This window comes from Erythrolamprus reginae, chromosome 7 (assembly GCF_031021105.1).
Source record: "Erythrolamprus reginae isolate rEryReg1 chromosome 7, rEryReg1.hap1, whole genome shotgun sequence".
NCBI classification, from domain to species: domain Eukaryota; kingdom Metazoa; phylum Chordata; class Lepidosauria; order Squamata; family Dipsadidae; genus Erythrolamprus; species Erythrolamprus reginae.
In genome coordinates, this window is record NC_091956.1 from 35,102,232 (window position 1) to 35,115,010 (window position 12,779).

Here is a 12,779-nt window from a genome sequence, read left to right on the forward strand (position 1 = left end):
CTGTTTCTGAGTGGTCTAACACATGGCAACTCCAAATCTCAACTAGCAAATGCTCTGTCCTACACATTGGGAAGAAGAATCTGAACTCCAAATACGAACTGAATAATCAAATTATCACATGTAATCCCCACTTGGTTAAAGACCTTGGTATACTAATAACAAAAGATTTAAGTGTGAAAGCCCACTGCAACAATATAGCCAAGAAGGCCTCAAGAGTTGTAAACCTAATCCTACGTAGCTTCTGCTCTGGCAATCTCACACTACTTACCAGAGCTTACAAAACTTTTGCCAGACCCATCCTCGAATACAGCTCATCTGTTTGGAACCCATATCGCATCTCAGACATTAACACCCGTGAAAATGTCCAAAGATACTTCACCAGAAGAGCCCTTCACTCCTCCACTCGAAATAGAATACCCTACGAGACTAGACTTTCAATCCTGGGCCTAGAAAGTTTAGAACTAAGACGCCTTAAACAAGATCTAAGTATTGCCCACAAGATCATATGCTGCAATGTCCTGCCTGTCGGCGACTACTTCAGCTTCAACCACAACAACACAAGAGCACACAACAGATTTAAACTTAATATTAACCGCTCCAAACTTGACTGTAAAAAATATGACTTCAGTAACCGAGTTGTCGAAGCGTGGAACTCATTACCGGACTCCATAGTGTCATCCCCAAACCCCCAACACTTTACCCTTAGATTATCTACAGTTGACTTATCCAGATTCCTAAGAGGTCAGTAAGGGGCGAGTACAAGTGCACTAGAGTGCCTTCCGTCCCCTGTCCTATTACTCTCCTATATCTCTTCTTCTATTCTTTCATTGATATATTCTATTCCTATATCTTCTTTTCTATTATTTCTTAGATATATTTTACTATGAATATCTCCTCTATAACCTTCATCATGTATTTTACTATGTGTATATTGATATATATTCACTAAACCCTCATTGTGTATTGGACAAAATAAATAAATAAAAATAAATAATAAGCAAAACAGAATCAACCCCCCAGAGGATGAAAATGGCTGGACACATGTCACACAAGGAAGGAAAAACAAACCAAATACAAAACCACTATCAATTCCAACCCATCCCCTCCCACTGCCTACAAGCAACAAATACCCAGGACCCCTAACACAAGAGAACCCAAAGATAATTTGACAAAAAATCACCAGAAAGAAAGCACCACCAGATGCCACTGCAACAAAGAAAAAGACCCCCTCACCAACCCAATCAAAAGGAAAAGAAGAGTGCTGGTGATTGGTGACTCAATTCTCTGGGGAACTAGACCTACCATCTGCAGACCAGACAATCAAACCAGAGAGGTGTGCTGCCTCCCTGGAGCTAAAATCTCTGACACAACACAAAGCTTAACCAAAATAATAAAACCCACGGATTACTAACCCCTATTGGCGATCCATCCAGGAATAAATGACACAAGGAAGGACTTGAATGCATTAATGAGAGACTATGACCAATTGGTCAACATAGTCAAAAACATAGGTGCACAGGTTGGTTTTTCTTCTCTCCTACCCACAAGAGGATGACTCCCGGCCAGAGAATACAAAATCCCACAAATAAACTATTGGCAAAAATGTTGGTTTCGCCAAAAGAACTTTGGTTTTCTCACCCACGGCCTACAATATCTCCAAGAAGGACTTCTAGCACAAACAACTCAAATGCCTTTACACAAATACACAAAGCCTGGGAAACAAACAGGATGAACTGCAAATACTAATGCATGAGGTGAACATGATTTAGTTGGAATAACAGAAACCTGGTGGGATGAAATACATGACTGGAACACACAGATAAAGGGATACAAACTTTTCAAGAAAAATAGATCACACAAAAAAGGAGATGGAGTTGCACTGTACATAAAAGACCACTATATTGTTACAGAGCTACATCCAACTAAAGAAAAAAAATCCCTAGAAAGCATATGGGTTAATGTAAAGCAGCGTTTCCCAACCGGTGTGCCGCGGCACACTAGTGTGCCGCGAGACACCGTCAGGTGTGCCGCGGCGAGAGGCGGCGGAGGAGAGTGGGCGGATCGGGCGGGCAATGGGGCAGGGCGGAGAAGCCAGGGGCGCGTTTGGCCGGAGGCACCTGCTGCCGCACCTCCCTGCCCCTGCCTCCCCACGGTGCCTCCGGCCAAACACGCCCCTGGCTTCTCCGCCCTGCCCCATTGCCCGCCCGATCCGCCCACTCTCCTCCTCCACCGCCTCCTGCCTTGGGGCGAGCAATCCGGGAGTCCGGGACTGTGTGGCTTTGCGCCATGAAGAGAAAACGGCCGACGTTTCCCTGCTGCCGTTTTCTCTTCATGGCGCAAAGCTACACAGTCCTGGACTCCCGGATCGCTTGCTTCTCCGGTCAGCAAAGCCATCTGCCCAGGAAAGCGCCGCGCTGGCCGGAGAAGCGAGCGATCCGGGAGTCCGGGACTGTGTGGCTTTGCGCCATGAAGAGAAAACGGCCGACTTTTCCCTGCTGCCGTTTTCTCTTCATGGCGCAAAGCCACACAGTCCCGGACTCCCGGATCGCTCGCTTCTCTGGTCAGCAAAGCCATCTGCCCAGGAAAGCGCCGCGCTGGCCGGAGAAGCGAGCGATCCGGGAGTCCGGGACTGTGTGGCTTTCGGCCAGGCTAATGGGAGGCGGCGCAAGGCCGGGCGCTGGGGACGTCTGGGAGGGCGAGGAGGCTGATGGCTGCTGCACACTCCACTCTCTCTCCGGCTCTCTCTCGCTCTTTCTTTTTCTCTCTGTTGCTGGCGTGGTGAACGAGAGAGAAAGAGAGAGAGAGAAAAAGGAGGGGAGAGAGAATGAGAGAAAGAAAGCAAGAGAGAGAGAGAGAAAGAAAGGGGGGAAGGAGGGAGAGGGAAAGACATAGATGGAGGGAAGGAGGGAGACAGAAAGAGAGCAAAAAAGAGAGGAAGGAAGAAAGAAAGAGGGATGGAGAGACAGAAGGGAAGGAAGGAAGAGAGAGAAAGAGGGAGGGAGAAATAGAGTGAAATGGAGGAAGAGATATTTTTTTTGTCCAAACTTTTCTTTAGCCCCCCCACCCCCCCTTCAGTGTTCCCCAGAATTTTGAAAACATGAATAATGTGCCGCGGCTCAAAAAAGGTTGGGAAACACTGATGTAAAGAAAGAAAATGTGAAACAACAATAGGAGTATACTACAGACCACCAAACCAAACTGAAATAATGGACAACCTTTTTACAAACCAATTAACAGAAATATGCAAAAAGCATAACACAATTATAATGTGTGACTTTAACTACCCTGACATCAATTGGAAAACCAACTCAGCACCAAGCAATAAATCTAATAGATTCCTAACCAGTCTTGCATATAACTTTGTAGCCCAAAAAGTGGAAGTAGGAACTAGAGCAGTGTTTTTCAACCAGTGTGCCATGGCACACTAGTGTGCCGTGAGACATGGTCAGGTGTGCCGCGAAGCTCAGAGAGAGAAAGAAAGCAAGAGAGAGAGAGAGAAAGAAAGAAAGAGAAAAAAAGCAACAGAGAGAGAAAGAAAGCGAGAGAGAGAAAGAGAGGGAGGGAAGGAGAGAGAGAGAGAGAGAGAGCAAAAAAGAGAGGGAGGAAGGAAGAGAAAGAAAGAGGGATGGAGAGAGGGAGAGAAAGAGGAAGGAAGGGAGAGAAAGAGGGAGAGAGAAATAGAGCAAAAGGGAGGAAGAGAGAGAAATTTTTTGTCCAAACTTTTTTTAGCCCCCCCCCTGCCCCACTCAATGTGCCCCAGGGTTTCGTAAATGTAAAAAATGTGCCGTGGCTCAAAAAAGGTTGAAAATCACTGAACTAGAGGGACAGCAACATTAGATCTATTACTCATCAACAGAGAAGAAATGATAGAAGGAATTGAAGTAGAATGGACGTTGGGTGAGACTGACCATATCATCCTAAAATTCAATATAATGCAAACAAAAATGGCTGGTCCTAACATCACTAAGGTTCCGGACTTCAAAAAAGCAGACGTCAACAAACGTAGCGATAACCTGGGAAAGATCCCCTGGATGGAAGTCCTAAAAGGTAAATCCACACAGGAAGCTTGGGAGGCTCTGAAAAACACAATCATAAAACCCAAAACAACACAATCCCAATGAAAAAGAAAAACAGGAAACCAGTATGGCTAAAAAAAGACCTCACAGACAAAAAAAAATCAAATACAAAAAATGGAAAGAGGGACACATAACCAAGGCAGAATTCCAACAAACAGCAAGAATCTGCAAACAAAAAGTAAGGACAGCAAAGGCCCAAAATAAATAAAAGCTTGCAACAAAAAAGCTTCTTCCAGAAGATAAATAACAAGAAAAAAAATCAAAGGAACAGTCAGTTCACTAAAAAGAGAAGATGGCAAAGAAATCATAGACAACAGAGACAAAGCAGAGCTGCTCAATGCATATTCCGCATCAGTCTTCACACCAAAAGAAACCACCAATCAACAAAACTATAAATAAAATAAATAAATAAACCAGTATCACAGCCGCAAAAAACAGTTTTGGAACAGAAATCAACATAGCTAAAATCATAGTAAGAGACCGTCTGAGAGAACTCAATGAGTACAAATCGCCAGGACCAGATAGACTACACCCCAGAGTCCTAAAATATCTGGCAGATATCATTGCAGAACCACTACTTCCAAAAGTCATGGAACACAGGAGAACTATTGGAAGATTGGAAATGAGGCGACCAATGTTCCCTCTAAATTTTTTTCGGTGTGGGCGGAAAAGTATAGTGTCTGAGCGGCAGTCCCTTTGGGACTGGGCAGCATAGATAAATAAATAAATAAATAAGTAAGTAAGTAAGTAAGTAAGTAAGTAAGTAAGTAAGTAAGTAAACAAACAAACAAACAAACAAACAAACAAACAAAAAGGAAAAATTCCCTTCTTTTTTTATTAAAAGAAATTAATAAAACAAAACCAAAATCTATTACTATTATTACTATCTTCTCCTCTTTTTCCATCCGTCTCCTCCCCCCTTGTGTGTGTGTGTGTGTGTGTGTGAACTCTTGAACCATTTCCAATAACAGGTGAGCTATTGGAAATGGTTCAAGAGTTCACACACACACAAATGGCTGGGTTTTTTTTTCTCTGTTATTATTTGGGTGCTTTTTACCATATGCTTTAAATCAAGAGTCATTTCTCTCTTTTTCTCTCTCCCCCTCTTGCTCTCTCTCTCTTTTTCTCACTTTCTCTCTCTCTCTCTCTCTTTCTCTCTCATTTTCTTTCTCTCTTTCTATTGCTTTCTTTCTCTCTCACTCTTTCTTTCTATCTCTCTTGCTTTCTTTCTCTTCTCTCTCTTGCTATCTCTCTCCCCCCTTTCTCTCTTTCTCACTTACTTTCTCTCTCTCTCTCTGTCAGTGAGGGGGCTGCGAGAGCGCTTTCTCCAAGCGCTTTGGGAACACCTGCCCTGCCTCTACTGCAGCCCCCTTGTTGAAAGTCCAGGACAAAAGCGCTCCCAGCGAAGGGGCTGCGAGAGGGGTGGGGCAGACATTCTCGAAGCGCACGGAAAAAGCCCTCTCTTGCAGCCCCCTGGCTGGGAGCACTTTCATCCTGAGGAGAAGCCGCCGCCGCGCCACCGCTGACGGAGAAGTCGCGCCCCAAGGCAGGAGGCAGCGAAGGAGGAGAGGGGGTGGATTGGGTGGGTGGGGGGCAGGGCCGAGAGGCCAGGGGCGCGAGGGGGCCGGAGGCACCATGGGGAGGCAGGGGTGGCCGCGGTTCCCTTTCCTCCTACTGCCGGCACCTCCCCGCCCCCCCCCCCCCCCGCGGGCTGGCAGGGGGATGGGGAGTGTGCGCCCATGGAAAAGTGTGCGCAGGGGGGTATTTTGGGGCGCACACGTGCGCGTGTGTGTGCACGCATGCAGCTTACAGGGAACGCTTGAGCCGACGTAGTTTCCATCTACAAAAAAGGGGGGGAAAACAGAGCCAGGCAACTACAGACCAATCAGTCTGACATCTATACCTGGAAAAATACTAGAAAAAATAATAAAAAAACAGCTCTGCCACTACAAACCAGATGATAATAATAATAATAATAATAATAATAATAATAATAATAATAGTAATAGTACTGTAATAGTAATAGTAGTAGTAGTAATAATAATAATAATAATAATAATAATAATAATAATAATAATAATAATTTATTAGATTTATTAGATCAACCAATGGAACAGCCTGCCAGTGGAGGTTGTGAATGCCCCATCACTTGACACATTCAAAAGGAAATTGGACTGCCATCTGGCTGGGGTGGTGAAGGTTTTACTGCTTGAGCAGGGGTTTGGACTTGATGACCTGCTAGGTCCCTTTCTAAACAAACAAACAAACAAACAAACAAACAAACAAACAAATAAAATGCTTGATGCAACTTACACCATAGATTACATAGTCAGTATTGTTGACCAACAGAAAACCACCATGTGTACCAAGATGATGCAATATTAGCCAATAATACATCACCAAATTCTATAAAAGTCGCACCATCTGTTGCTTGGAGAGTTAGACAGCAAATATTGTTTTTTTGCTAGTAAATTTAGTTACAGTATTTCTTGAACCTTTTTAAATAGAGCAGATAATTTCTGTTATATTTGCAGTGAAGTTACTTTTTCATCCCAAAAATGAAGGGTCACAACCATGATTAAGAAAGCCTACAACGTGTATTTGGGTTGCAAAATAGGAGACCAGAACAAAAAATGGGTGCCACATGTATGCTGTAATTCATGTGGATCAAGACTTGTCCAATGGTTGAATGGGAATAAGCCTTCTATGCCTTTCGCGGTGCCAATGATTTGGAGAGAACCAATAGATCATGTCAGTAATTATTATTTTTGTATGGGACTTTCAATTGAGAAAGGGCTTACTAAATAAAAAAAGTTGTTTGTGCAGTATCCTAACTGCATGCTGTGTGGATAGCATTCATCAGCAATATGTCAAGTACCTCATAGAGAATTATTACTGATTGCAGTAGACTGGCCGCTATGGCAGACACTGCAACCAGGGAATAAAAATGTAAAGCATTCAACACAATTTTACTACCTCCATTTACACACCAAGTTGGGATTAATGAAAAACTTTGTGAAGGCAATGGATAGGAATAAAGCAGCTTTCATGTACCTGATAAGTAAATTTCCATCACTTAGTGCTGCAAAAATAAATGAAGGAATTTTTGTTGGCTCACAGATCCGTGAACTTATTAATGAAGATGAGTTTCTTATTCTGTTGCATGGCAAGGAAAAGACTGTGTCGATAGCATTCATGTCAGTATCAACAAATTTTCTTGGAAACAATAAAGCAGCAAACTACAAGGAAGTGGTTGAAAAACTCATCCAGGCCTACAAAAATCTTGGTTGTAACATGTTGTTAAGAATTCATTTTTTACACTCTCATCTGAATTTCTTTCTATCAAATTGTGGAGCAGGGAGTGACAAGCATGGGGAGTGTCAAGACATTGCAGCTATGGAAAAAAGATATCAAGGTAAACGTATCCCATCAATGCTTGCAGAGTACTTTTGGATAATTGTAAGAGACAATCCTTTCCTTGAATACAAGAGAAAAGTGAAGAGAAGCAAAAGGGACACAAACTGAAGGCAAGATTAATGAGAAATCTAAACTTCTGAACATTTTAGACTTGTTTGCTAATTTAGTTTTTCTTGATAAACATATACAATAGATTATTTCATGTATTCATTGTTGAGAATATAATTCACTTAATTTTAATAAAAAATATACAGATTTATATATGCATATAATGTTTTGGTGCATTATTTGCCTATTACCTGTAGTTGGAAAATGTAAAATGTCTGTTGCATGAAAACTAGAGCCAACTAACAAATTTCATTATTATATTTGAATTCAACATGTGAAATTCATTAAGAAATATCACATTTCATTTCTGCAACTAAAAAATTTGAAAATTTATAGAACAGTGATGGGAGGCTAGAGGCTAAAACATATAAAGTACGGTCATAGGAACTACAGTCCAGCCTAGTGAGAAGAAGGACTGTTAACACTGCTGTCATGTTTTGAGTCTGTGAGACTCGAAATTGAAGTTTGAGACCCTGTAAAAAAATTTCCCTGCATTTCTGAAACTTGAAATTTCATGGCTTTTCATCATTTCAGGGGTTCTCTCTGTGAGAATTTTTTGGGGGTGGGTGGGTTTAGTTTTTGCTGAGCAAAAAAAGTTACACTTGTACTGTTTTCGAGTCTGTGTGACTCAAACTGAAAATTCTTTATTTTAAGTGCTTATATTTGGTCAATTTGAAAGCTTCTTTCCCTTGGAAACTAGGTTGAACATTTCTGCACACAATGAAATGAAAATTGAAATTAAAAAAATAATGCTTATTGGTTCATTTTGCTCATAAAAGCCCCCCTTTTTATTTTTTTTTCAATTTATAGATAGTTTAGCCTGCAAAAATGCATAACATTTTACTAAATTTGGTGTGTAATTACTATTTTGAACATTCCTGATGATAAGAAAAATATAAATGAACTGAAAAAAATGATGCTTATTGGTTTTTTAAATCAGAAATAAGCCCCCCCCCGCGCTGCTTGCAACCATTTTCACTTAAAAAAAAAATTAGGCTCCAAATCCGAAATATTTTTAATATCTTAGGTATTGATTTACTAAATTTAATATTGCTGATCATCATAAAAATATTTTGTGGGGGTGGGGGCTAACTTTATTCTGGACAAAAAAACTTATGTTGAGTCTGTTTCGGGTCATATATGGCCCGGACCAAAAAGATATTTTTTTTTGGTGCTTAAATTTGGTCTTTTTGAAAACTGTTTTCACTGGGAAACTAGATTGAAAATTTCTGAACCTAATGATATGAAAATTGAACTGAAAAAATTGATGCCCCCCATTTTTTGAGCATTTTGTGTCAGTTTATATTTTTTTAAACTACAAATCTCTAAGGAATTTCCCCCCAAAAGTTTTGATATACTAAATTGAACATTCCTGATCATAAGAAAAATAGAAATGAACTGAAAAAATTATGCTTATTTGTTTATTTTGCTCACAAATGGGCCACCCCCTTCAGCCTTGCTGTGTGCCATTATTTTCACTTTTTATATAGATTTGGCTAGAAATATTGGGAATATCCTTTTGAAAAGCAAGCACGTGATAGCCAGACAACTAATTTTATGAAAGAAATCCATTTTACTAAAAACAAGTATGTAATTTTGAAATTAACAGCATAATTTGTATATAAATTGAAATAATTGAACACAGCAGGGGGCATTTATGTGCAAAATAAACAAATAAGCATCAATGTTTTCAGTTCAATTTTCATTTCATTATATTCAGAAATGTTCAAACTGGTAATTCAATGCCAAAGTTATTGAAAATATTTGGAATTAGGGGCCTAGAAAAATTTATAAAGTGACATGCTTTAAAAAATAGGGGGGCACAGCCCTTTTATGAGCAAAATAAACAAATAAGCATCTTTTTTTCAGTTCAATTTTCATATCATTGTGTTCAGAAATGTTCAAACTAGTAATTCCACACCAAAGTTAGTAAAAGTGTATGTTGTTTTCAGGCAAAACTATATATAAATTGAAAAAAAGTCACAAAAAAGTAGGGGTGGGCTTTTATGAGCAAAATAAACCAATAAGCATTCTTTTTTATTTAAATTTTCATTTCATTGTGTGCTGAAATGTTCAATCTAGTTTCCAAGGGAAAGAAGTTTTCAAATTGACCAAATATAAGCACTTAAAATAAAGAATTTTCTGTTTGAGTCACACAGACTCGAAAACCGTACAAGTGTACATTGGTTTTGAACAGTGCAGCAGGGATAAAGCAGTGTTCCAATATTTGAGGGGCTGCCACAGAGAAGAGGAGGTCCACCTATTTTTCAAAGCACCAGAATGTGAGACTAGAAGCAATGGATGGAAACTAATAAAGGAGAGAACAAACCTAGAACTAAGGAGAAATTCAAAGTCAGGTATCTTGAAGAATAAGCAAGGTATCATGTTTAATTCCTGATGTTATTTTAAATTCCTTGGGGAAGTTTTTTTTTGTTAGCACAGATATTCAACATAAGCAGTCCTCAATTGCTGCATCTGCATAAGAAGCAGTCAAAACATAGACAGGCAGAAATTGGGGATTGGCCGAATCAACAGAGTTCAGTAAGAGGCAGCAATGCAGCTGCTAGGCAAGTGGATATATTATACGAAATATAGACTCCACTACTTAGCCTTTCAGTGAATGATGACAGGAATTAATTATCTAAACATATGAACCCAGTCTTACAACTGAAATAAAATTCATCTGGATATTAATAACTAGATTGCTGAAAAGGCTGTAGTGGCAGGAATAATGTACAGAGAACTATTACATACATACCTAACCATATGACAGTCGTGCCCCTCCTCAGTTTTCCATTTTCCTGTGTATTACTTGGATTTTCATTTTGCGATTACTGTATACTATAATTTCTAGCCATTCCCGGATAGACACGGCCGATTCCAGAAAGCACGAATGCGATGTGGTCGCTGTCCATCGTTCTGAAACTCCACTACTGAGTCGCAGTAGTCGGCAGATGGCACTCTTCTGCGTGTGACAGCATCCAAGCGACCTCCACCCGGCCCCTCCCTCACATAGACAGAATGGATTTCTTCAACACCCAAACAAACAGAATGTTTCAGCGTTGGACTCCGCACTTTTATAGAACGCTTTCTGCCTTGGGCCTTTTTTTTACCCCTCTTTCCCTTTTTCAAAGAAGTACTCACCATGTTGACTTCAGAGACCATATCTATACTGGCGATCTCGATTCTCATCCCAACATCAACAGGTGAACCTGGAAACCGAGATGAATGATTTGTTGTGTGATTTTTAAAATGACCAGTTAAGGAAATGAATTGGAATCTTCATTTCTACTTCTTATTTTTGTTGTTTAGAGAGAGGGGGGAGGGAGGGAGGGAGAGAGAGCATTCTTCTACCCACACATCGCACTTAGGGAGCAGTGATTTATTTGTTTAAGACTTTTATAAAAGCCATAAACTAACAAATCTGACTGCTGGTATGAACACTGGCAACAGCCAATCTTTGTCCAACATGTGTGGTTGTAAACTTGCATACCTTAGTGTGTGTGTGTGTCTGTCTGTGTGTGTAGGAAAGAGAGGGGAAACAAAAAAATCTTTGGGATAGTATGCAACAGCCCCTCACCAGTCTTAGCTGGTTTAACTGTGCAAGCTTGTAAACTAGATTAAGTAATTTTAAAAATTCCGGAAGAGGACAATGGCAAACAATTCTTCCAAATGGTTGTTAAACAATAGCGTCACATATAGACACATAGATGATAGACACATCTAGACATATAGATGAATTAGACTCGAAGGAATCTTTTCCTTCTACTCCCAAGACTGGACGCGCTACTTAGCAGGCAAGCTGATTAACATTCTTACCAGCCTTCTGCCTCCGAATGGAAGGCAGCGCGCTGCGTTGTCTCCTGTTGTAAACAAATCGGGGGAGAATTACCTCCAAAATCTGGCCTTAAGCGAATGTCGTATCCTTTGAGCAATCGGTCCACCGTCTCTTTCACGTAGGACATGTTGCTGGGCTCGTTCACGCTAAACAAGCAGAAAGAAAGTGATTCAGGACGAGGAGGGAGATACCCTCCCATTCCCGGCCACAATCTATTTATCCTTGCCTCGGGGGCGGTGGTTCGAAATCAATGAGGGGGCATCCTGCACCACACATAGGCGTGCCGACACACGGGGGACGGGGGAGAGAAACAAACAGACACGCACGCATACACACGGATACTCATCCCACATATGCGCCTCCTTGCACCCACGCGCCCATCCTCACCTCTTAGCATAGGAGACTACAGCTATCATCACCGGGAAGACAAAAATCCCCGCGCCCTCTCGGAGCTGAACTGTCCACATTCCTTCCTCCTGATGAACAGCGGATGACTCTTTTTTAATCCCCTCCCCCCCTTTTCACTCCCGCCCCACCCGCGAAGATTCAAGGAATGCAACTTTCAAGCCACAGGCAGGGCGCCCCCACCACCGCCAAGAAGAGCGCCACGCATGCGTGGCACTGGTTCAATATCTGAAGATCCCGGCCAGCCACTGGGCCAGTCAAGTGAACCGCGCTGGAGGGCCCTGCTCGCTCTCCCGAGGGCGCCCGATGAAAAACTAACATTCTTCTGCGCGGCAGAAGGTGAAAGTCAGCCATCTGAAGTTCACCGCAGCTGGGCTGCGACGCCGCTCTCCCTCCGTTGGTGCCTTTCCTTCCCTACCGCTGGTTGGTAAAAAGGGAGCCAGTTTAGAGTGCAGCCGACCGCATTATGTGACTAAAGCTACGGCTGGGTGACACAACCCTCATTTCCTCGCTGCTGTTTTATATAGCCATAGATAGGACCAGAGTCTACCATTAGCTTCTTTCAAGCTTTTGAAAGAAAGCTTTCTCTTGCCTGTCTAGGCAGGGCCGCCATCAGGAATTTTGGGGCCCCATACAGCCTAAGTGTCTGGGTCCCCCACCACCATTTTAAAACTAGTTTATTTTGTGACATACCAATTATGTATTAAATTTACCTTTAAAAAAAATTAAACCCTGCCATTACAACAAGGTACACTTGTTTGACAGATTAATCATATGTTAATAACACAGAAAATATATTCAAGTGACATCAACATATTACATACATATAAATAAATAACCAGAACAGTGCAAATACACCAAATTAACAAAATATTATTAATTTTGCCATCAACAATATTAAAAGCAGCAATAAGATGGCACAAAGGATAAAGACA

General features: G+C 41.4%; 1 protein-coding gene across 2 annotated transcripts in view; it reads right to left on the reverse strand.

The window, feature by feature from the left end:
* The window catches only part of GABRB1 (gamma-aminobutyric acid type A receptor subunit beta1), a 163,537-nt gene extending 151,631 nt beyond the window's left edge, over nucleotides 1-11,906 (reverse strand). For both annotated transcript variants that reach the window (XM_070756591.1, XM_070756590.1), the window contains exons 1-3: nucleotides 11,827-11,906; nucleotides 11,494-11,585; nucleotides 10,746-10,813 (exon numbers count right to left, since the gene is read on the reverse strand). In XM_070756591.1, coding sequence (XP_070612692.1) covers nucleotides 10,746-10,813; nucleotides 11,494-11,585; nucleotides 11,827-11,906 — 240 coding nt within the window. The remainder of the gene's footprint in view (nucleotides 1-10,745; nucleotides 10,814-11,493; nucleotides 11,586-11,826) is intronic.
* Nucleotides 11,907-12,779: the final 873 nt, after the last annotated feature.